The sequence below is a fragment of the Astyanax mexicanus genome, chromosome 17, assembly GCF_023375975.1.
Source record: "Astyanax mexicanus isolate ESR-SI-001 chromosome 17, AstMex3_surface, whole genome shotgun sequence".
NCBI classification, from domain to species: Eukaryota; Metazoa; Chordata; class Actinopteri; order Characiformes; family Acestrorhamphidae; genus Astyanax; species Astyanax mexicanus.
In genome coordinates, this window is record NC_064424.1 from 902,121 (window position 1) to 928,435 (window position 26,315).

A 26,315-nucleotide genomic window follows, 5' to 3' on the forward strand; every position below is an offset into this window, starting at 1 on the left:
AGAAAGAGTAAGAAGTAGAGAGAAATAGAGAGGAGAGAAAGAGAAATAGAAAAAAAATAGAAACAAAAAGAAAAAGAAATAGAGAGACCTCAAAATAAGATCAGTAAAATCCTGGGGGCCCCCACCCCACAGAAAGTGATTATTATAATAATCATAATTATTATTTTTGTTATAAATGTTATTATTGTGTCTGTTGTGTATGTTCATATCATTGTTGTTAATTGTAATAATGTTTTGGCAACACTGTAACTCACAGTCATGCTAATAAAGATACATTAAATCGAATTGACAGAAATAGAAAGATAGTAACAAGTTGAGAGAAACAGAGAGAGAAAGATAAATAGAGAGAAATGGAGAGAAACAGAGAGAAGAAGAGAAATAGAGAGAGAGAGAAGGAGAGAGAAATAGAGAGAAGTAGAGAGAGAAATAGAAATAGAGATAGAGAGAAGTAAAGATAGAAATAGAGAGAAATAGACAGAAATATAGACAGAATTATAGAGAGAAAAAGAGAGAGAGAAGTAGACAAGTAGAGAAACAGAGAGACAGGTACAGAGAGAGGTATAGAGAGAGAAATAGAGAGAGGGATAGAGAGAAAAAGAGAAAGAGAAGTAGACAAGTAGAGAAACAGAGAGACAGAGAGAAGTATAGAGATAGAAATAGAAAGATTGTATCAAGAAGAGAGAGAGAAGTAGAGAAAAAGAGAGAGAAGTATAGATAGAAATAGAGAGAGAAATAGAGAGAAAGAAAAATAGAGAGAAATAGAGAGATATAGACAGAATTAGAGAGAAAAAGGGAGAGAGAAGTAGATAAGTAGAGAGATAGAGAGAGAGAAGTATAGAGATAGAAATAGAAAAAAGAAAGAGAGAGAGAGAATAAGACAGATATTGTGTTGGTTTCACTGGGATAATAATCAGAAAGGTGGTCGGTCATAATGTTTTGCTGGATCGGTGTTGGTGTGGTTCAGAGTTTCCACGGCGTGGCGCGTGCGCCCTCCTGCGCGCGAGAGGGGCGTGGCAGCTAGCGGCGAGGTGGGCCACGCCTCCTGTGACGTCACGGCCAGGCTGGGGTTGTGATTTAAAGCCGGACTGAGCGGATCCGGAGAGAGAGAGAGAGTCCGCGGGTACGGGTTCCGTTAGCGCGCGCTCACCGTGATCTATAGAGAGAAACCGGGTGAATAACGGAGATTCCGGTAAACATGCCCCGGACCATCGCTCTGACCGGACCGGCACCGTGGGGGTTCCGCCTGGTGGGCGGGCGGGACTTCAGCTCGCCGCTGATGATCTCCAGAGTGAGTCTTACCGAACTTATTCTGCGCTTTACCGGATCACTGCTCGCTCAAACTAACTGATTCTAGTTCCGGTGCTGCGTCCGAATTTAGCTACCTTGCCAAATCGTGCTACTCTAGTAAATATATAACCCTCCTGTTCTGTTCTGGGTCAAAACGACCCGTTTTAAAGTTTAAAGATTTAGGGAAAAAATATTTATATAGTAAATAGTAACTCAAAAAAATAGTAATTATTTTTTCAGTAAGAAACTTAATTTGCTTGCCTTTAGTTTAATTAGTGTAATTAACATTCTGATTATTTAAAAAATGGTTAATATCACATATTTGCATCCAACTCCTGCACAAAAAAATAAAATAAAAAAATAAAATTGCAATGTTATGTTTTAATGTTATGTAAAACTAATATGTTTATATGTTGTTCTTTTCAAAAGTGATAAAGTAGAGAAACATAAAAAAAAGTTTTGAATCAAGTGAATTATCCTAATTAAACCATTACCTGTTAGAGGTAAGGAACACCATTGCAGTAAATATTGATACGCTACCTAATATACTGTTAATATAATTCAAAATATAATATAATAAAATTATTATAAATTACAGCTACAGGATACTTTATAGATTTTAATGTTTAATATTTTAATACAAGCAGTACTACAGTGCGAGAACCACTGCCATAGAGAGGGTTAATAAATTATTGTAAAAAAAAATAAAAACAATAAAAGGTTTGTTGTATTTACTCAGGTAATTGTTTAATCTGATATTAAAGTTTGTTTGTTAATCTAAAAAATGTAAAATTGTAATAAAAAAGACTAGAAAAACAAACTAGAAACTTTAGTTCGATAACAAACTAATATCGTTAAAAACAGTTTATAAGCAGCTAGAAAACTGTAAAAGTAATTCTAAACTAAATCCATAAATCCAGTGCTACCTTAATTTGACTGTTATATTGTTTGACTGTTTGACTGTTTATATATTTTCCTCTGTTTTGCTGTAACATTGCAAATTTACCCATTTTGGAATTAATAAAGAATTATGTAATCTTATCTTATCTTAAAAAGCTGAAAACAATGTGGCTCAGCGCATGCGCAGTGCCGGCAAGAACCACACATGGACAGGTAGCACTACTCGACATAACACCGGTGGAGGGATACATACACAGAGAGCTCAGCGGGTGTTACGTGTAAATTTCTGCACTTTTTGTTCAGCTAGGTCACGTTATCTGAAATGTTTCTCAGAGATCCCGAGTTTAGTTTATTATGACGAGATGCAGTTGAGATAGTTTGCGTAGTAGTTTCTTTACGTGGTTAGACTGACGTAAGCGTTTGAAACAAAAAGAAATAAACGAGGCTCTTTAGTTACTAAGTTACTAAGATGAGTTGGTTCATTTATCTCAGTGTGTAGAATTACATTTGCATGTGTTAAACATGCTGTGCAGACTGAAGTAAACTATTAATGAACCCGGATCCAGTGTGAATAGGAATCCAGTATGAATAGGAATCTTCTCCTTCTTTGTACTAACTTCTGTGTACTGTGTATATCTGCAACTGGATGTTATAAATTTCCTTCTGGGATCATTAAACTATCTATCTATCTATCTATCTATCTATCTATCTATCTATCTATCTATCTATCTATCTATCTATCTATCTGTCTAACTGTCTAACTATCTAACTGTCTAACTATCTAACTGTCTAACTATCTAACTGTCTATCTGTCTATCTGTCTATCTGTCTATCTGTCTAACTGTCTATCTACCTAGCTGTCTATCTATCTAACTGTCTATCTATCTAACTGTCTATTTAACTAACAATTTATCTAACTATGTAGCTAACTATCTGTTTAACTGTCTACATGTCTGCCTGTCTATCTAACTGTATATCTATCTAACTGTCTATCTGTCTAACTGTCTATCTACCTAGCTGTCTATCCATCTAACTGTCTAACTGTCTATTTAACTAACAATTTAACTAACTATCTCTTTAAATGTCTGTCTGTCTGTCTGTCTGTCTATCTATCCAGCTGTATATCTACCTAACTGTCTATTTAGCTAACTATGTAGCTAACTATTTGTCTAACTTTCTGTCTGTCTGTATATCTGTCTATCTATCTAACTGTCTATCTACCTAGCTGTCTATCTATCTAACTCTCTGTCTATTTAACTAACAATTCAACTAACTATGTAGGTAACTATCTGTTTAACTGTCTGTCTGTCTGTCTATCTAACTGTATATCTATCTAACTGTCTATCTATCTAACTGTCTATCTACCTAGCTGTCTATCTATCTAACTGTCTAACTGTCTATTTAACTAACAATTTAACTAACTATCTCTTTAAATGTCTGTCTGTCTGTCTGTCTATCTATCTATCCAGCTGTATATCTACCTAACTGTCTATCTATCTAACTGTCTATTTAACTAACAATTTAAGTAACTATGTAGCTAACTATCCGTTTAACTGTCTACATGTCTGCCTGTTTGTTTGTCTGTCTGTATGTATGTCTGACTGTCTATCTATCTAACTGTATATCTATCTAACTGTTTATTTAACTAACAATTTAAGTAACTATGTAGCTAACTATCTATTTAACTGTCTACATGTCTGCCTGTCTGTCTGTATGTATGTCTGACTGTATATCTATCTAACTGTTTATCTATCTAACTGTCTATCTACCTAGCTGTCTATCTATCTAACTAACTGTCTAACTATCTATTTAACTAACAATTTCACTAACATGTTTAACTTTCTACATATCTGCCTGTCTATCTACCTAACTGTCTAACTAACTATGTAACTAACTGTCTGTTTAACTATCTGTATGTCTGTCTGTCTACCAATCTAACTGTCTATTTAACTAACAGTCTATCTGTCTAGCTTACTATCTGTTGAACTATCTACATGCCTGTCTGTCTGTCTAACTATCTAACTGTCTTTTTAGCTATCTCCATATCTGTCTGTCTGTCTGTCTAACTCTGAATCCAGTGTGAATAGGAATGCAGTATGAATAGGAATGCAGGAGCTCAGCAGACCCTACTATTTTCTGTACACTGGTGGTTGGGGAAACTATCTCAGCTCCAGCAGGAGGAATGTGTGCTCTCCACAACTTTCACAGGATAAATAACTAACATTAATATATAAATATATATATATATAAATAACTAACATTAATTATTTGGCTGTAATGTAATATATATATAACATCCAGACTATGAAGGAACACTTAAGGAATCATGTAGCAACTTAAATGTGTTAAACAAACCAAAATACTCTGTGAAGAAGCATTTAGGTGGGCAGTCCTGATGAGTGCCAGTTCCATCATTATACTGTTTTTGATGGTCTTTGCAGTGACTGCTCTTGAGGATACTTTCAAAGTTCTTGAAATTCTTCTTTTTAAGATTGACTGACCTTCATTTTTTTATTCTTTATTTAGTTGAGTAGTTGTTTCTTCTCATAATCTGGATTCGAACATTACTCAAATATTCACTATTCACTGTATACCTGTAACTCTACCTCTTCACTACTTTACTTTAACTGATGCTCTCAAACACTTTATTAAGAGACAAGAAATTCAAGTAATTAACTCTTGATGAGTTCAGCACAGCTGTTAACTGAAAGACTGAATTCCAGGAGACTCTACCTCATAAAACTGACTGAGAAAATCCAGCAGAGATGTTCAAAACTGATCATTTAAACAAGAGGAGCTACTATGATGAATGTAAAATATAAAACATATTCTAGAATTAATCGACAATGCAGGTGATTTTTATTAAAAAAATTTAATCTTGAGTGGTACTGTGTATGTGCAAACTACAAATGAAACCTAATAGAAATTGGAACAATTACACATATTGACACGTTTACCTGTGCCAAAGAAAAATATCCATGCTCATGCTTGTGAAATATAATATTATTTTTGGAACATTTCATTCCTCTCTCTCTTTTGTATTGTGTGTGAAATGAAGCATCCACATGATTCAGCATGCTCTCTACTTAACTGACTTATTGCACAATTATTGCATTTAAAAGCACAGAGCGGATGAAGCCAACTGTGTGTAACAGAGGGGAAACCCAGAGAGGTTACTGAAAAGGCTATTAACAAACAAGAACAGCATTACAGTGTTTAATCTTTATCTTATTAATGACTTATTAATATTACTGCAGTTCTTCTCCTGTCAGATTAACTCTAATTCTAATTCTTCTCTTCAGTTCTGCTGAAACTGAGACTCAGTTCTTAATCATGTTAATCTGAGCTAAAGGCTAAAGCTGCTGTTTCCATGTGGGTCAGCCAGACGTCTTCCTGTAGCACTTTTTTTTCTCCAGTTTCTAAGAGTCTTTATTTGAAGGTGTAGGAAACAGTACTCACCGCTCGCTGACTTCATCTGTAATTTCTCTAAAGAAAAGAAATAACTTCTACTTTTAATAGTTACAGAGTTCTCTGTGTTTTATCTGAGTCTTTTTCTAGTTATTATGATGATGAAAGTGTGAATGTGCTGTTAGTGTGTAAGTGTGGAAATGCTGCTGCAGTAGAGAATAACAGCAGTAACTCCATCTGTTCCAGAACTACAGCTTTAATACAGACTAAATTTTACTAAATACACTGATAAAAGCTCACTTTATTTTAATTTCTTCTTACCAGTAAATAAGATTTTTTCATTTTTCTTTAAATACTAAAATTAACTAAATAAACCAAATTGTCTGCACTATTTAATTTTCAATTTAGACCGGTAGTGTATACTGATTTTATAATGGGTATTTCATAAATGTTATAAACCCTTTCCACACTGCAAGAGCACTGTCAAACTAAAAGTATAGAATACAAACAATATGTAATATACAGCTCTAAACAAAATAAGATTTCACTTAAAAATGATGAATTTCTTTGATTTTACCAAATTGAAAACCTCTGGAATATAATCAAGAGGAAGATGGATGATCACAAACCATCAAACCACCAAACTGAACTGCTTGAATTTTTACACCAGGAGTAAAGCAGCATAAAGTTATCCAAAAGCAGTGTGTAAGACTGGTGGAGGAGAACATGATGCCAAGATGCATGAAAAAAAAACTGTGATCAAAAACCACCAGGATTATTCCACCAAATATTGATTATTTCTGAACTCTTAAAACTTTATGAATATGAACTTGTTTTTTTCTTTGCATTATTTGAGGTCTGAAAGTTCTGCATCTTTTTTGTTATTTCAGCCATTTCTCATTTTCTGTAAATAAATGCTCTAAATGAGAATATTTTTATTTGGAATTTGGGAGAAATGTTGTCTGTAGTTTATAGAATAAAACAACAATGTTCATTTTACTCAAACATAAACCTATAAATAGCAAAATTAGAGAAACTGATTCAGAAACTGAAGTGCTCTCTTCATTTTTCTCAGAGCTGTATTTTAAATGCTACATTAATATAAACAGTAAAGGCAGTGTGCTTTATTTTGAGCTGTAGTTTTACGAGTTTAAAGAATTGTCATGTGTTGTAATAAAAGCCGCTCTTCCCCAGTAACCAGTAAAGGCCGGGTTTAGCTGTGGAATCCTGGTATGGGGTTTATGGAGCTTCTGACAGAATCCAGGTGTTTCCAGCTGCTGACGGATTTTCCGAGGCCTGTAACTTGGCAGGGTTTGAGTTTAGGGCTCCTCTGACTTTAACCAGCCGTTACATTATCTACTCCTCTCTTTTACTGCTGTCTGTACCCTCCAAAACCACAACTCCTCACCTCCAGAACCCTCACAATTACTCACACACTGGATAAAATCAGAGATTTAATCTAGATTACTGTATTTATCAGCATATCAGGTAAAGACAAGTAGATTTATCATCAATACTGCATATCTACAGGACATACAGGGGATTACAATTACGATACTCTCCTTCCTAAAGTTACAACAAGTACAGAAAATATAAATATAAATATAAAAGAATGAGAGACACTAAATGTACAAAACAACAAGGTCACAGATATAAAAAGTGAGACTTCCCTTGTGAAAAGAAAATTTACTAAAGAGCATTAAATGCATGTTTAAATTAGGTATAGAATACTAAAGAATACTAAAAGTGCATTTTCAATTGAATGTAATTTATGAAAATACACATTAAATATACTTTTCCCTGTATTTCCATAAAATGAATTGTTAGGAAATATTATGCTTTAAATTAAACTTTGTGTTGATAGAAAATATATGTAGTGTTTTTAAATACTGCTTAAAAAGCACTTTAGTGTAGTTTTTTTATAGAATTTTGTAGAATTTTTTTGTTTTTTTTTGTAGCACACAACTTAATGGTTTTATGTTATATTTAAATATAGCTTAATTACAATTGAAATATAATTAAGTTGCCATAAGTTGTTCCACAATGGTACATTTATTATGTATTTTAATGTTAGAAGTATGTACTTGTCCATGTTAAGTATACATAAAACTATAAATATATATGTTTATTATTTCAACTAATTGTTGTAGCCATCAGCCATATATAAACATATTTCATTAGGATGAATACTGAACGTTAAATAACTCTACTAGACAGCGTTCGGATCAGTCAGAAAAATACATTAAAATAAATAAACTTTTATTAAAAGTAAAGGAAAGAGGAAAGCACTGCTTCTTACTCAGTGTTTTTATTTTATTTCATTTTCCTAAGTTGTAAATGAATAGTGAAGTGATCTATCAGATTATGAAGGAACACATAAAGAATCATTTAGTAACTTAAAAGTTACTAACTTTTACTACTAAAAAGTTACTTACTCCTGTACAACAGAGGAAACTCTCGCTCTTCCTTTGCTGGGGCAGTCCTGATGAGTGCCAGTTTCACCATTACAGCGTTTTTGATGGTTATTTTGTCGTTTTTATTTTATTTTATTTTATTTTATTTTCGGATTGACTGACCTTTATTCTTTCTTTGTCATTTTTTACTTTACTAAGTTGAATAGTTTTTGCCAAGAAAAATTAACACAGTAAGCACAAAATACCTTTTTTGTTTTATTCATAAGTATTTCTCTTTAGTTTATTTCAGAGCATGTGTTATTGTTTCTGTAAAAGTCAGTGTGACTGATGGCGGCTGCAGGTTTGATGGTTGTTCTCTGTAATTAGACTGAAAACAGTCTGTAAACAGGGGATTTGCTTACTGGCAGCAGAGCTTTAGTTCATTTAGTGTTTAAGGCTGAATTCTGTGCAGTAAATGTGTAATTAAAGGCTGTAGTAAATGAGTCATATGAAGGGCAGTGCTCAGAGGTGGGCAGCGCCGTCGCCCCCCTACACCACTTTACCCAAATTTACTGTTTACACAGTTAAACACAGTGATCAACTACACGTTTCTGAAGCAGATATTTAATTATGATGTAGGGTCATATAAAATTCATTTTATTTGCTTATTTATTTATGTATTTATTCATTTAGTCTATTATCGGTTTATTTTATGGAGGACGAAAAATGACAGCTATAGCAGCCAGCAGTTACACAACACAGCACAGCACAGCACAACACAACACAGCACAGCACAACACAGCACAGCACAGCACAGCACAACACAACACAGCACAGCACAACACAACACAGCACAGCACAGCACAACACAACACAGCACAACACAGCACAACACAGCACAGCACAACACAGCCCAACACAGCACAACACAGCACAGCACAACACAGCACATCACAGCACAACACAACACAGCACAGCACAACACAACACAGCACAACACAGCACAGCACAGCACAACACAGCACAACACAGCCCAACACAGCACAACACAGCACAGCACAACACAGCACATCACAGCACAGCACAACACAACACAGCCCAACACAGCCCAACACAGCCCAACACAACACAGCACAACACAGCACAACACAGCACAGCACAGCACAGCACAACACAACACAGCACAACACAACACAACACAACACAGCACAACACAACACAACACAACACAACACAACACAGCACATCACAGCACAACACAACACAGCACAACACAGCACAGCACAGCACAACACAACACAACACAGCACAACACAACACAACACAACACAACACAACACAACACAACACAACACAACACAACACAACACAACACAACACAACACAACACAGCACAACACAGCACAGCACAAAACAGGACAGCACAGCACAACACAGCACAACACAGCATAACACAGCACAACACAGCACAGTGGAACAAACAACAGTAATAGGAGAGGTAAAGTAAGAAAGCACAGTAAGAAATATAAGATTACAGAAGATACTAACTGAGGCTTAAAAAATTAATTATACTTTATGAGATATAAATAAATAGGTAAATAATTAAATGCACATATTAATGAAAAAAAATATTTATTAATTTTTTTCTCCCTTAATAATAAAAAACTTTTATTTGTGTTTGTGTTTACTCGTGTTGTCTTTGACTATATATATATATATATATTTGTTTTGATGTTCTAAAGCATTTAATCCTCCTACTATCCTCAAATTTGCTAACACCCTTTATCAATTTAGCCAATTAAAATCTCCAGAAAACAATTATAAATAAATTTAATAATAAACACGTTAGCAAAGTTTATTTACCAGTTACATAATGTTGATTTGGTGAATTATTGGCAGTTCTGGCATTATTATTATTATAATGTTATATTACAATTATAAAGTGAAGTTTGCCAAACACTCACACAAAGCAATCCAGACTGTTCTCATACAGAGTTCCCCAATGGTGGAACAAACTACCTTCTACTACCAGATCAGGAGAATCTCTCACTATCTTTAACTCCTGAAGACAGAGCTCTTCAAAGAGCACTTACTCTCCTAACACCTCTAACTAACTACCTTCTACTACCAGATCAGGAGAATCTCTCACTATCTTTAATAAACTCCTGAAGACAGAGCTCTTCAAAGAGCACTTACTCTCCTAACACCTCTAACTAACTACCTTCTACTACCAGATCAGGAGAATCTCTCGCTATCTTTAATAAACTCCTGAAGACAGAGCTCTTCAAAGAGCACTTACTCTCCTAACACCTCTAACTAACTACCTTCTACTACCAGATCAGGAGAATCTCTCACTATCTTTAATAAACTCCTGAAGACAGAGCTCTTCAAAGAGCACTTACTCTCCTAACACCTCTAACTAACTACCTTCCACTACCAGATCAGGAGAATCTCTCACTATCTTTAATAAACTCCTGAAGACAGAGCTCTTCAAAGAGCACTTACTCTCCTAACACCTCTAACTAACTACCTTCTACTACCAGATCAGGAGAATCTCTCACTATCTTTAATAAACTCCTGAAGACAGAGCTCTTCAAAGAGCACTAACTCTCCTAACACCTCTAACTAACTACCTTCTACTACCAGATCAGGAGAATCTCTCACTATCTTTAATAAACTCCTGAAGACAGAGCTCTTCAAAGAGCACTTACTCTCCTAACACCTCTAACACACTAACTACTTCTAACCCCATTTCCTTCTTCCCCTCCTTCACTCCTCTATCCCTTTATTTCCCTTCGACCTCCTTTAAGCCCTATCTAAAAATGGGTTATCTAAATTCCTATTACTTTTGTACTTCATTATTGTAAGTCGCTTTGGACAAAAGCGTCTGCCAAATGAAATGTAATGTAATGTAATATATAGATATTTTAAGGAAAGACTATAAAGCTAAAAGTTTTAGTCATCTAAACATAATGACCACACAAATATGTGTAAAATATTGATATTTCTTGTGTTTTATGCATATCTACATGAAACAGCTTCAATAAAACAGACAATAAATATGAATCGCGAAACTAATGTTGACCATTTTTTAAGAGACTTAAGATAATAGGAGGGTTAAGTGTGATAAACATGCAAAAAACGTATTTTTAAAAATCTGTATGATATAAAAGAACAACAGTAATGTTCTGCTGGGTTCGGACATCTTTGCTGCTTTTAAATGAGCTGGAAATGTCAATAATGGGCTGTCTGTTCTGGAAAATCACCGTTTTTAAGGGGGAAAATATTCCTACAGAAAGTTGCCAAATGAATCTGCATTGCACGGTTTGCAGCATTTTGATGAATGTGTCACTTTGTTCAGCTGTTTCCTGTTCAGAAGCCTTTTTATACTCTGATTAATCACAGTTCATTCACACGGCCTCAGTTCTGAGTAAATAATGAACAATAGACTGTGCTGGGACTGTGCTGAAGGCTCCAGGCATGGCTGTGTTGGGCGAAGGTGCGGTTCTGATATTAACGTGTGTTTTTATTTGTTTTTGTTAGATAACTCCCGGCAGTAAGGCCGCTCTGGGGGATCTGTGCCCTGGGGACACCATCCTGTCCATCAACGGAGACAGCACTGACTCTATGACCCACATGGAGGCTCAGAACCGGATTAAAGCGTGCACAGATCAGCTGGTGCTGGACATCATCAGGTACTGATTTATCGGGAAATATTGGATTATTTATGTTCAATATCGATATATCGTTTAAGCATCGTCCCGTCACGTTTATAACTGTTGTCCGTCTCTTGTCCGTCCCTCCTGGTGACGCAATACTGTTAACCAATCAAAGGCAATATGTTTTTACATGTATTAATATTCATGAGCAAGAGCCGAAATCCTGTCCCCTCTCCCCACCCCTCCACTCCTCTACTGGACTAAAGCAGCATTATACAGGATCACTGGAGCACGAAACAAAAAGCAAAAGTCATGTACTGATTCTTTTAATTAATTAATGGTGGGTGTGTTTAATCATGTTTTGGGCGTAGCGTGAAATAATAAACCAATCAGAGTGTCTCTTTAATTAAGAGCTCATCATTCTCTTTAAGAGTAGATCAGGTGAGCTCTGACTTTGGTGGATTGCTATTGTAACGGTGCAGCTACCTGGACGTGTTCAACAAACTCTTCTCAGCAGAGGAAACTGAGCTGCTGGTTGACGCTGTGAAGGAGCTCCAGCAGCTCATTTACGGGAACAGCAATGTTATTTTATTTACTATTCTGTTTATTGTTGATGTAAAAGTTGGGTTTGTGCTGCTGTGTGTTCATGTGTGTGTAATAAGTGGGGGCGCACGCTTGGCTCGGCGCAGCGCCTGTGTTACCGAGATAGCGATGAGCGTCTGACTGTTGGCGTCTGTCTAGGTTGTATTCAGTCAGTGGAGCTCCTGTGTTTTCTGTTACCAAGATAAACAAGATAAAACTCCAGAAATGTACCTGAACACACCTCATTTCCAGAACACCACGCCCATCAGTGTAGATATATTCAGAAGCTCTGCTGCTGTTTAAACCAGGCAGGAGGAAGGAGTGAAAATAAGCATTCACAATTTTATGTGAAATAACATTTTTATGTTACACAATTTCTAACACAATGTGCTTTGCTGTACATTAGTAAAGCAGCTCTCTCTATTGCATGGGGTGAACTCCACCCATGCCTATAAGACCAGGCTTGCCCTCAAACTCTAAACAATGGTGTATAAAGCCCACATGATCTTCTGAACACCACACGGAGATCCAGCAGTTCAGTACTGAGAGTTTTCTGTAGGCTTAGACCAGCCCATTCTGCTGTATGAGGTCAGCAGCTCTGAAGTTTCTGAAGTTGTGTTTACACATAACTCCAGTCTGATAACTTTATAATGGTTTAAAGTGCTTTTCTTATCCAGAGCCAGACATCCAGCATTAGTACCTCCCCCACTAACACTGCTGGAGATTAAACTGTTTGGACACTCCTTAAAGTTCTCCTTCCGCTAAAATCCTCTTTTTCTTGTTCTTTTGTTTTCTGAAATACAGTAGGTCTCTCTCAGTAGAAGTTGTATATGATGTTGCACATCCTCACAACTCTTCCTCAACCTCTTCCTCATTGTCTGCAGCAGCTAGTAAAAGAAAATATTCAGGAAAAGCACCGTGTCTACATCAACCCGTGAATTAGTATTCATGGCCCCGCCCACCTCGACTCAGGACCGCCCACAGGCAGAGCTGAAGCCGGGCGGCAGCAGAGACAACGCCGTCTCGTCAGATAGGAGATAACTAACAGCGCTAAAAACAGCATGCAGTTCATTCCTGTGTTATTTGTGTGAATAACACATCAGTGTTTATATACTTTACCCAGTAATTCAGAGCTAAGAAACAAATGGTTAGAATTAGTCTATGGAGGAAAAACACCACCAGCCAAGAACAATTGAGATAGGTAGGTGTTTAAATGTTTAGAACAGTTCTGTTTACACTAGTTAAAAGTAAAAATCCACCCCGGGGTTTTACCCACCTCTGTGTGTAACTATAGGTTTAAATAGGATCTCCGGTGGATTTGGTGTTTTACAGAGACTCTAAGACTAGGTCAGTGTCTGAACTGCACTTAGCAGGGCATTATTACACATGTTGTTAAGTAACATATGACATTGCAAAGACTGTTTTTAGTGTAAAAATGTATTTATTTTTAAAATGTTTCTAACTGTTGTCTGTCTCGTCCGTGCCTCCTGGTGTTGCAGTGCTGCTAGCCAATCAAATGTATGAATATTCATGAGCAAGAGACGAAATTCTATCGCTTTTATCCCCCAGACACTCCTCCACCGGACTAAAGCAGTCTTATACAGGATCACCGGAGCATTTTTTCTTTTTTCTATATTCATTCATAAATATCTTTAATTATCTTGTGAACTCAATTGAATATAGGTTAAAAAAAGGATTTGCAGATCATCTTATTGTGGTTTTATTCATGTTTAACACAACGTTTGGGCTTGTATGATTAGAAATGACTCGGCTCTGCTTCAGTTGAAGCTAGGAAGCTGAAGCAGCTCAGCAGAGGAAGTGCTGAGATCTCTAAACACTAATTCTACAGGGTTTACTCTACAGCAGCTCCACTGCTCACAGTTGTTTCGAAATTCACACTGCCTCATATTGGAGGAATGTGCTAATACATGTCACACAGCCACAGGAGGACCCAGTAAACCGGCAGCGCAGCAGAGTTTTATAAAGGATGAGGTCATTCCTTCAGCGTGGCTTCACTGGAAAAGCTGTGGTGGATCAGATCTCAGTCTTCAGCCCACGCTCTCCTCCTTTATTTCTCCTGCTCTTTATACATCTGTAGAGTCAATTTTTATATTTCTGGCTCGGGGAGGAACAGCTGACTGCCCTTGTAAAAAGAAAAGTGCATTTAAGTATATTTAAGTATTTATTTTAAAGTATACTTCAATCAATCAATCAATTAATAAATCATCCTTTATTTTGACTCAGAAGTTTATTGAGGGCAACCTTCATTTTCAATAAAGCCGAACATTTACAAATACAGAGATTGACATGACAAAGAAAATAAGAAAATAATATCTACATTAAATCTTTTGTAAAAATAAAATTATAGAATAAATAGAATAAAATATAAAAATAGATAAAAATAATAATTATCAGTCAGTAAACCTTTATTTTCACTCCGGATTACATTAAGTGTGACCCTCATTTACAATGCATTGGAGCATTTATAAAAGTATAAAAGGGATTAGAAATAATAAGTAACAAAGTAGTAAAAAATACTATATTTTAAATCAACATTTAATATATATGAATAACAAAAAAAAAAAAATAGAAAATTGTAAAAGTCTATCTATAAAATATAAAATGAAGAAAATGAATAAAATTAATAATAATAGTAAAAGTAAAGTGAAATGATGAAATGAATAACAATGAACTACATACAGTACATAAGAATCAAAATATAAAACAATGTAATAAAAAGTTAAAATAAATAAAATATAAATAACTAAAATAATTGGTTTAATTAATAAGAAATTAAGATCAAAAGAAGATAAGATTAATACAACAAAAACAGTTCAAATTAAGCTAAAACTAATTTGTATTTAGTACAAAAAATAAATGACTAACAATAAATAATAATAAAAAATAAATAATAATAAAAAATAAATAATATTAAAACAAACTAATCAAAATAAGTTAAAAAGCAATCATGCAAAACTATTAAAAATAAAAATTAAAATGACGAAAGAAGTAAAATAGGAAATAAAGAACTAAAAGTACACACTTTTAGCATTGAAATTAGTGCATTTTTAAAGACATGCTAATATTTCAGTTGTAATTAAGCTATATTTAAACACAACATAAAATCATTATGTTGTGCTTTTGAGAGTAATGGGTTTTAAATTCCATGCTGTAAATAAATTGAAACACTTTACATACCAGGAGAGAAATCTGTGTAGATTAGCGCTTGTTTTACTTTAAAAGAACATTTTTACTATTGTAAGAATTAGAATTACAGTTTTGTTTACTTAGGTGCTTCTCCCAGCTTCCCCCATTAGAAGGGAAACATAGCGGCACCCCTGTTCCTTACTAGTGTTGCTTAAAATGTGATTTATAATCTGGTGCACATTATAGTCAGTAAAATACGTCTCAGTCAGTCATGTTTAGAGAATTGCCCCTTTAGCCCTCAGCTCAGATATGGAGCAGCTGCTGGAAACACCCCCCCCCAGTTACTGGTTGGAGAAGTGGGTCGTGATGAGGAGTGAACAGCAGATGACAGATATTTGTTTCCACGACTCACCAGAACCGCTGGAGAGAGGCCCGCTGGGTCGAGTGAGTCACAAAACGAAGGAAAACTTCTCTTTATCCTCCTTTAACCACACAGGAGAACCTGAATCACCAACCAGGAATCAACAGCGTGGAATTTAAAACCCATTAAACTCTACGCAAACAGAGTTAAAGCAGTGTTTAAATGACCTCAGCACAGGAGTGCGTCATATCACATCACACATCTCACACACAACACACACATATCACACACATCACACACAACACAACGGAAAAATAAGTATTTGTATTTGATACTCTGCTGATTTCTTTGTGAGTTTTCTCACCTACAAAGAACGGAGAGATCTGCAACTGTGAGAGACAGAATATGTCAATGTATATTTATTTAAAAAAAAGTATAATAATAATAAAAGACACTGAACAAAATAAGTTAAAAAGCAATAATACAAAACTATTTAAAAATGAAATAATGATGAAAGAAGTAAAAAAGGAAAATAAAGAACTAATATAAAATAACTTAGAATAACTACTTCACATGAAAAACTACATACTAAAAGTACTATTTCGAAACAACTTGTGGCAACTTAAGTAGGTTATATCTGAGTTGTAATTAAGCTATATATAAATACAACATAAAATCATAATGTTGTACTTTTAAGAGCTTTTTTGTAAACTTAAGTAATGGGTTTTAAGTGAGAGACAGAATATGCTAGTGTTAATTTATTAAAAAAATAATAATAATAATAAAATAATAAAAGAAACTGACCAAAATAAGTAAAAAAACTATAATACAAAACTATTTAAAAATAAAATGCTGTTGAAAGAAGTAAAAAAGGAAAATAAAGAACTAATATAAAATAATTTAAAATAAATACTTCACATGAAAAACTACATACTAAAAGTACTATTTCGCAACAATGTGTGGCAACTTAAGTAGGTTATATTTCAGTTGTAATTAAGCTATATTTAATTACAACATAAAAACATAATGTTGTGCTTTTGAGAGCTTTTTTCATACATAAGTGAGAGACAGAATATGTCAATGTCAGTTTATTTAAAGAGTGCTGCAAAAATCCACACATTAAACTACTGCACTAATAAATAAAATTTACAAGAACAAAATCTTTAATACTGCTTAAAAATAGAACTCTGGTGTTAAATGTACTTTTGTTGTAGTAAAACATGATAAAAAGTTCTTATCTTTGATGAATAGCACACCTCCGTTCTCCCACAGCGTTCAGAGATCCAGAAATTTTAACAGTTTATCCAACAAACACCCTTCAGACTGGGAGATACGGGACATAATTTACCCTGAAAAATCACTTTTTACACCGAATAACCAGCGTCATCACTCCTGGCGCCGGCTGCTATGCTGTGCAGACTCTATGTATGTATATATGTGTCTATGTCATTATCAGTTCAGTGATGGCGGCGCTCGGAGCTGAAGCTAGTAGTGTTATAGGATGTAAACAGTGTTTTTTAATAAGCTTCTTTTTAAGAACTTTTTAAGTTATTAATGCCTGGTTTTAAATGTCAGGACTCTCCTCTTGGATTCTAGTAAGGAGGTGTGGAGCTACTTGCAGTTAATTTGGATTTTATTGTATGAAATAAGCATACGGTACAAAAGAAAAACAGAACTTAATATTTGCTACAGAAACCAAGAATATCTTTATCACAATAATACCCCTAGTATTGACTCATGTTTGATCCAGATGTGGACCTGTTTGGAAGATGTGGATTTGCTGGTCCACCACACGTCCCACGTTAACCCCTCGCCGTGCAGCAGTTCCCGTTTCACCACGCTTCACCCGCTGACCTCATGCAGCAGGGATGATGATTTACAGTAGCTCTTTGTTGGCTGCAGTTCCTCAGGCCGGGTTGGGGTGGATGGTGTTGGGCTGTGTGTGGGTTGGGGGTGGATGGTGTTGGGCTGTGTGTGGGTTGGGGGTGGATGGTGTTGGGGTGGATGGTGTTGGGCTGTGTGTGGGTTGGGGTTGGATGGTGTTGGGCTGTGTGTGGGTTGGGGTTGGATGGTGTTGGGCTGTGTGTGGGTTGGGGGTGGATGGTGTTGGGCTGTGTGTGGGTTGGGGGTGGATGGTGTTGGGCTGTGTGTGGGTTGGGGTTGGATGGTGTTGGGCTGTGTGTGGGTTGGGGTGGATGGTGTTGGGCTGTGTGTGGGTTGGGTGTGGATGGTGTTGGGTTGTGTGTGGGTTGGGGTTGGATGGTGTTGGGCTGTGTGTGGGTTGGGGGTGGATGGAGTTGGGCTGTGTGTGGGTTGGGGGTGGATGGTGTTGGGCTGTGGTTTGGGTTGGGGGTGGATGGTGTTGGGCTGTGGTTTGGGTTGGGGGTGGATGGTGTTGGGCTGTGTGTGGGTTGGGGTTGGATGGTGTTGGGCTGTGGTTTGGGTTGGGGGTGGATGGTGTTGGGCTGTGTGTGGGTTGGGGGTGGATGGTGTTGGGCTGTGGTTTGGGTTGGGGGTGGATGGTGTTGGGCTGTGTGTGGGTTGGGGGTGGATGGTGTTGGGCTGTGTGTGGGTTGGGGTTGGATGGTGTTGGGCTGTGTGTGGGTTGGGGGTGGATGGTGTTGGGCTGTGGTTTGGGTTGGGGTGGATGGTGTTGGGCTGTGTGTGGGTTGGGGTGGATGGTGTTGGGCTGTGTGTGGTCTCTGTAGATGCGGTGTTTCTGACCGCTGTCTGTTCAGTGGAAGGATGAAGTCATGCTGTTGACCTTTTGCAGGATCTGGACTCTGCCCCAGAGAGCTGTGAATAGAGAAGTTCAGTGAACTCTAAATGAGTTCTGATAATCTCACACTGCAGAAACAGCAGGTCAGTGTCTGACGGAGAGCGTCTCCGGGCCGTGGCCTCCTCCTCCTCCTCCGCTCAAATATTTGAGCTGTTTTTGAAGAAAAGATCCTTTAGAAACATCTAGAACCGAACTCTACGCCTGTCGCAATAACTACAGTACATTATCGACTTTATAACTTCATTATAGGGGTGTAAATCACAAGATTCATTTCGATACGATACGATACGATTATTTTAGTCAGCGATACGATAATGTACGATACCTCAAATTATGTCACGATACGATACGATTCAGTTAAATACAATTTAAGGCCATTACAATCTGTTCCTTTTCTAAGAACTCACAAATGCAAACAAAATATAATTTGAATGTTTTATTATTAAATGTCAAATGCAGTGTAATTATAAACAGTAAACAATAATTCACTTCAACACTTTAATTTCCATTATTTAGGTTCCATTTGAGAACATCAAATGCAGAAGAAAATGTAAAAAAAAATGTTATATTTGGAGTTTATAATGTGTGTATGGATGTTGGTGATGAAAAATCTATCATTCTCTACATTTCCTGATTCAGTAGGGTCTTGTCTAACAAATTACAAAATTTTTTTGGTTTGTTTGTCTATTTTGAAGTAATATTAATATTTTTTTGATGAAATGACACTCAAAATCACACGTATGCGCACTGTGGGCGCACCTTTGTTTAGCAGAGGGACTTTGATGACAGCGGTTAGGCATGCCCCACCCCCAGCCATTAGGAGACCAATCAGGGCAAATTACAAACCAATGTATTCGTCTAAGGGTGGACTATTGGTTGAAATAGGTCTCAATCACTTTTGTGACCCTGGAGAAAGGCTATCATATGATTTGATTGGATTAATCCAGCTAGAGGGCGCTCCTGTAGTGAAAAACACATGCATCGATGTTTTTACAAAACAATGCATCGTATCGTTTATAGTTTGTATCGATGCATCGATACAGATCAATGTATTGTTACAGCACTACTTCATTATTAATAAATGAACATGACGTTTAGTACCAGCCTAAAGTTTGGACACAGCTTCTCTTATTTCTTTCCTACATAGTAGATGAGTAGTGAAGTGATCTATCAGACTATAAAGGAACACATAAGGAATCATGTAGTAAATACATTTTTTTTCTTAAACCATTTTTTGTTTACTAAATAATTCCATATATTTTTCAGATAGATAGATATATAGATTCGAATCCCGGTCATGCAGCTTGCCATCAGCTGCCGGAGCCCCGAGAGAGCACAGTTGTCCTTGCTGTTTCTCTCTTGGTGGGTACAGTACAGTAGCAGTGGATGGCGCTCTCTCTTTCCCCTCGCCACTCTTAGGGTGATGTGGATGAGAACAAAGCTGCGTCTGTGAGCTGCTGTATCAGAACCACCAGAGTCGCTGCGTTTTCCTCCGAGCGTTAGCGCTGTGATGCTACTCGGCAATGCTAAAAGCAGCAGCTCAACAAGAGGCGGAGTCTGACTTCACATGTATCAGAGGAGGCGTGTGCTAGTCTTCTTTACCCTCCTGGTGTTGGAGCATCACTAGTGATAGGGGGAGGAGTCCTAATGTATGTAAATTGGGGAGAAAGAATGATTCATTTATTTATTTATTTTTTGTTCCAGGTCTGAAATGAAAGGCTCGTCCTTTTCTGTAATAGACGACAACAAGTCCAGCCCGTACATCACTACATCAGAGGACGAATCACAGGTAAGAGTGCTGCTTATCTTCAGCTATTATTCACCAAAATCAACATTTAACAAATTTAAAAAACTCGTCCAGCTCCAAAACATGATGCTACCACCACCATGCTTGACTGTAAGCAAGGGACGACAGTTGTCTTGCTCCTCCCTACAAGTTTATTGAGATCTTGTCAGTCAGACCACAGGACATGGTTCCAGTAATCCATGCTCTTGAACTGCTGGTCTACAGTAAACTGTTTATGGGCTTTCTTGTGCATCAGTTTTAGAAGAGGCTTGCTTCTCGGACAAAGCTGTACAGACAGAGTTGATGCAGTGTGTGCAGGGTGTACGGTCTGAACACTGCAGTGAACTGACCTCCCGCTTCTTCAACCTCTGCAGCAATACTGGCAGCACTCATACATCTACTGTTTAAAGCCAACTTCTGTATATTATGCTGAACACATGGACTTAATCAATCAATTAATTGATCAGTCAACCTGTATTTTAACTCAGGATTATATTGAGGTTGACCCTCATTTACAACGCAGCCGAGAATTTACTGTATAAAAGGGATTGAGAACATTAGATGAGAAATTTAAAATAGAAAAAATAATAATAAATAAAAGAAATACACACTTTAAAAAAATCCTTTAAAATAGATTAATAAAATGTATATCTATAAAAAATAGGAAAATCTATAAAAAGTAAAAAGTTTGAGTTTATCAAACTTAAAAAAATAAAATAAAATAGTTAAAGTAAATTATAAAATAAAATCATAATAATTGGATCATAATAATCCAAATGAATAAATAAATGAATAAAAATGAATAAATAAAAAATTAAATATTAAGACAAAGGATAAAACATTAAGTTAAAACAGGGAAGGACAATGATGTTATTGGGCACAATTTGGACAATTTGTTTGGCATTTATTTAAATATTAATGTCTGTGTGTTGACTTATTTTCAGAGTACAGTAAATTTATATTGATATTTATTGGTATATATTGATATATAAGCTGTACACTGACTACTATATACTATATACCACAGTTTAATTTCTATATTGTTGATCCATTAAAAGATGAAATACAGTATTTGCAGAAATGTAAGAGTTGTACTCAGGTCTGTTGGATACTGTATGTTTATAAAAAGCAGATTCTGCTCCCACAGTATAATCTGAACACTGAATATAATCTGAATCAGTTTGTGGACGGTGTCTCTGTGTTAGAGCTGGAGTTACAGTCTGCAGCAGAGCGACTGCTCTCCTATGAGCAACGGTAAATATTTACATTCCCCTGCAGGGTTATCACAGTTCCAGCTGAGCTGTTTATTCTGTGCCAGTATTTATATACTCACCACTGTCTCAGCTTTACCATCATTACTCCCTTAAAGCAGCACTTCTTAAAGGTGTTCTTCTGCTAAAATACACTTTCTCTTGTTTCTCTGCACACAAAACTCTTCCTCATTCTCGTCCTCATTGTTCTGCAGCAGCAAGTTGCAAAGAAAAGAAAATATTCAGAAAAACACAAACAAGTCGATCAGGAAAAGCACCGTGTCTACATCAACCCGTAAATTAGTATTCATGGCCCCGCCCACATCAGCTCGGGACCACCCACAGGCAGAGCTGAAGCCGGGCGGTGACGCCGTCTCGTCAGATAGGAGGAGCTAACAGCGCTAGGAACAGCATGCAGTTCATTCCTGTGTTATTTGTGCGAATAACACATCAGTGTTTATATACTTTACCCAGTAATTCAGAGCTAAGAAACAAATGGTTAGAATTAGTCTATGGAGGAGAAACACCACCAGCCAAGTACAATTGAGATAGGTAGGTGTTTAGATGTTTAGAACACTTCTACAGTTTTACACTAGTTAAAAGTAAAAATCCACTCCAGGGTTTTGTTTGTTCCAACTGCCTGGGCGGCTCTGCTGCGGCTCAGCCAATAAAACTCAGCCCGGGGTGGATTTTTACTTTCTGGACCTGGACTCTACCCTCCTCTGTGTGTAAGTAACTATAGGTTTAAATAGGATCTCCGGTGGATTTGGTGTTTTACAGAGACTCTAAGACTAGGTCAGTGGCTGAACTGCACTTAGCAGGGCATTATTACACATGTTGTAAAGTAACATATGACATTGCAAAGACTTTATTAGTGTAAAAATGTCTTTATTTTATTTTAAAAAGTGTTGTCCGTCTCGCTGCCTCCTGGTGTCGCAGTGCTGTTAGCCAATCAGAGGCAATATGTTTGCATGTATGAATAATTATAAGCAAAATCCTATCGTTTCTCCCCGCCCACTCCTCCACCGGACTAAAGCAGTGTTATACCGGATCACCGGAACATTTTTTTTTTGCACAAAAAAACAGCTCACATGACATTCATTCATTCATATTAGAGACACAACTAGACATTTTAAAATTAATTTTAAAAAAGAATGAGATCTTTGAGATTTTTCTTTTAAATTTCCAGCAGTAGTATTCCTAAGTTGGGAGATATTGAGATATTGAGAGTTCCACGAAATCCACAAAATTTACATACTGTTCCTTTATATATTTATGATTCATAGATGTTTTTTGACATTTGTCTCCTAAACACTTTTTTATGATGCTGGACACCATCTGAGCCAAAAAAGTTTAGCTTCATCCTGTCAGAACACAGGACACGGTTCCAGTAATCCATGCTCTCTGACTGCTTGTCTTCTTGTGCATCATCTTCAGAAGAGGCTTTCTTCCAGACCTGTGTCATGCAAACCGAGTTTTCTTCAACCTCTGCAGCAATACTGGCAGCACTTATGTGTCTAATTTTTAAAGCCAAACTCTGGATATAATGCCTATATAACACCTGGACTCAATTTCTTTGGTCGAACCATTGAGAGGCCAACGAAGGACAACATAATAGGACCTGATGTTTTGTTAAAATTATGTATAAAAGTTTGCCGTTTTTAATATCTTTGTGTGTTTTTTCTTTTTTCTTTCAGATCTTTCAGCCGATCCACACTGGCAGCACTCCCTCTCCCACGAGCCTGTCCTCCAGAAGCCCAACCTCTTATGCTCCCGTCAGCAACGGCAATTCACGGCTTTTAACAAAGTACGGCAATCTTAACACTGATCTGTTCAAACAACAACTTTTAGCCTGATTTGATCCCTGATTTCCATTCCATCATTTAACGTTAGCACTATTGCAGCAGCTGGAGTCGCTAACACGACACTAGCAATGCTGGAGACTGGGCTCATCTAACATTACTAACACCACAATAGCAATGGCAGTGACCAGATTAATTTACCAAAGCTAATACTGCATTAGCAATGCTAGTGCCCAGGCCCATTCAATATCGCTAATGCAGTGTTAGCATTCCAGAAACCAGGCATATTCCGTGTCGCTTAAGCCACGTTAGCAATGCTGAAGAACAGGTTAATTTCACAACGCTTACGCCACGTTAGCATGCTAGTGACCAGGTTAATTTAAAAATGCTAATACCGTGATAGCATGCCTGTGACCAGGCTAATCCAACAACACTAACACTGTATTAGCAATGCCTGTGACTGAACTCATCCAACATTGCTAATACAGTGTTAGCATTTCAGCAACTGGGCATATCCAATGTCGCTTACACCACGTTAGCAAAGCTGACGAATGAGTAAATTTAATAGCGCTAACACTGCATTAGCAATGCTAGTGACCAGACTCATCCAACATCACTAATTTGGCGTTAGCATTCCAACTTGTCATATCCAATGTCACTTACACCATGTTAGCAATGCTGACACTGGCATGCTAACAATGCTAACACCATGCTAGCATGCCTGTGTCCGGGCTCTTCTAATATCACTAACACCACGTTAACAGTGCCCACGACTGGGTAAATTTAACAACGCTAACACTGCATTAGTAATGCTAGTGACCAGGCTCATCCAACATCGCTAATGCAGTGTTAGCATTCCAGCAACTGGGCATATCCAGTGTCGCTTATGCCACACTAGCAATGCTGATGAACAGATTCATTTAACTCTAACACTGTGCTATGCTAGCAATGCTTGTGACATCACCAGTGATGGTAAAGTTACTGATTACTGATTACTCCTTTAAAAAGTAACTTAGTTACTTTATGGATTACTTGATTTTAAAAGTAACTAAGTTACTTTACAAGTTACTTTATTAGTTACTTTCAGCAGCTGCAGACACCACCTCCCGCCGCCTTAACATAAACATTATAACCAGTTTTGTCAATACTGCCTTTATTGGAAAATGCATTTTTAACAGCAACAATTTATCTCTATTAAGTTGAACTATTTCCTAAAAAAATAAGTTTTTTTTAAATAAAAAAAAAAAAAATTAACTTAACATATTTAAAAAAATTAAATAAAATACGGTCTTTCTTGATTTCACTTAAAATAAATACTTGTTTTTATTAAAAATATATAAAATAAAGAAAGTCTTTCTTGACCTGACATATTTAACACTGTAAAACTGAACATTGAAGCTGTTGTTCTCTGCAGGGCAGCAAGGAGTGGTTTTATAAAACAGAACCGTGTATATGGTCTAGACCAGGGACCACATATATGCAGACTGCGGTCCGGGTCCGGACCCAGACGTTGTCCAATACGGACCCATACCGGACCCAACTACTGAGAAGGATTTAATTCTGACAGTGTTCATTTAAAGCACCGGAACTTTTCTTGTCTTTACGGTGTGTGCGCTCTGCGGCACAGTGAACTTCCAATCACGTGTGGTGTAAAATCTTTAAATGCTCTCCTCTGCCAATCAAATTTGTGGCAGACCGCTGCCCTGGCTAGTGAATTGGGACGCAGCCGCTAAAAAAACTCCTTTATAAAGAGATAGGGAGCCCGAGAACTGGCGAAAAACGAAAACGGGCGGAAACTAAAGACACGCCGAGCGCGAGAGAGAGAGACAGGGGAGAAAGCGAGACGCGTGTGATTGGGGAAGAGCGGAGGGGGAATGGGTAAGGGAGCGGTGTGTGTGTGTGTGTGTGTGTGTGTGTGTGTGTGAGTGTGAGGTGGAGAGAGAGAGAGAGAGTAACGCACAGTGACTTAAATAAGTAACTTTAATCTGATTACTGGATTGGAAATAGTAACACGTTAGATTACTCGCTACTGAAAAAAAGGGTCAGATTAGAGTAACGCGTTACTGACATCACTGGACATCACCAGTCAGACGTTCATTACTATCTCGGTAACACAGGCGCTGTGCCGAGCCGAGCGTACACCCCCACTTATTACACACACATGAACACACAGCAGCACAAACCCAACTTTTACATCAACAATAAACAGAATAGTAAATAAAATAACATTGCTGTTCCCGTAAATGAGCTGCTGGAGCTCCTTCACAGCGTCAACCAGCAGCTCAGTTTCCTCTGCTGAGAAGAGTTTGTTGAACACGTCCAGGTAGCTGCACCGTTACAATAGCAATCCACCAAAGTCAGAGCTCACCTGATTTCATTCATTATTAAAGGGAATGATGAGCAAGAGATGCTCTGATTGGATTATTTCACACTGAAATGCCCCAAATCAAGCTGCACGATGCATGATTTATGCTATTATTTGCCTGTCTGTTTGCCTGAAATATTTTTAACTATTAATATATATATATTTATTCTTATACTTCTGAAGTCCTAAACCAGCACTGCAGTCTCCCAGCAGCAACAACGGCTTCAATACAGAGTCTGACGTCTACAAGATGCTGCAGGACCCTGAAGTTCCTGCATCTGTACCCAAACAGTCCGGCTCCTTTAAATACCTGCAGGGAATCCTGGAGGCTGAAAACGGAGGCGAGTACAATCAACTTATTCTCAACTTTCTTACTCACAAACCACTAGTGCCTAACCAACGCTACACAGTTCTTAAATTCTTAAGTGAATGTTTTATATCACGATTATAGTTGTCAAAGTTGTAATTAGGGCTGCAACTATTAGTCGATATAATCGACAATGTCAGTTCTTTAAGTTTGTCCACTACAAATTTCACTGTTGTCTAATCATTAATTTCTAACAGTACCACATTACACAAAGTGCTGGAGATTCAAG

The 26,315-nt window shown here is 37.1% G+C and overlaps 1 protein-coding gene across 1 annotated transcript in view; it reads left to right on the top strand.

The window, feature by feature from the left end:
• Positions 1–1,081: 1,081 nt before the first annotated feature.
• pdlim4 (PDZ and LIM domain 4) overlaps positions 1,082–26,315 on the top strand; it is a 31,385-nt gene continuing 6,151 nt past the window's right edge. The window contains exons 1-5 of the mRNA XM_049466759.1: positions 1,082–1,288; positions 11,532–11,683; positions 20,221–20,305; positions 23,250–23,359; positions 25,903–26,060. Of these exons, the coding sequence (XP_049322716.1) occupies positions 1,196–1,288; positions 11,532–11,683; positions 20,221–20,305; positions 23,250–23,359; positions 25,903–26,060 (598 nt within the window). The 5' untranslated portion in view covers positions 1,082–1,195. The remainder of the gene's footprint in view (positions 1,289–11,531; positions 11,684–20,220; positions 20,306–23,249; positions 23,360–25,902; positions 26,061–26,315) is intronic.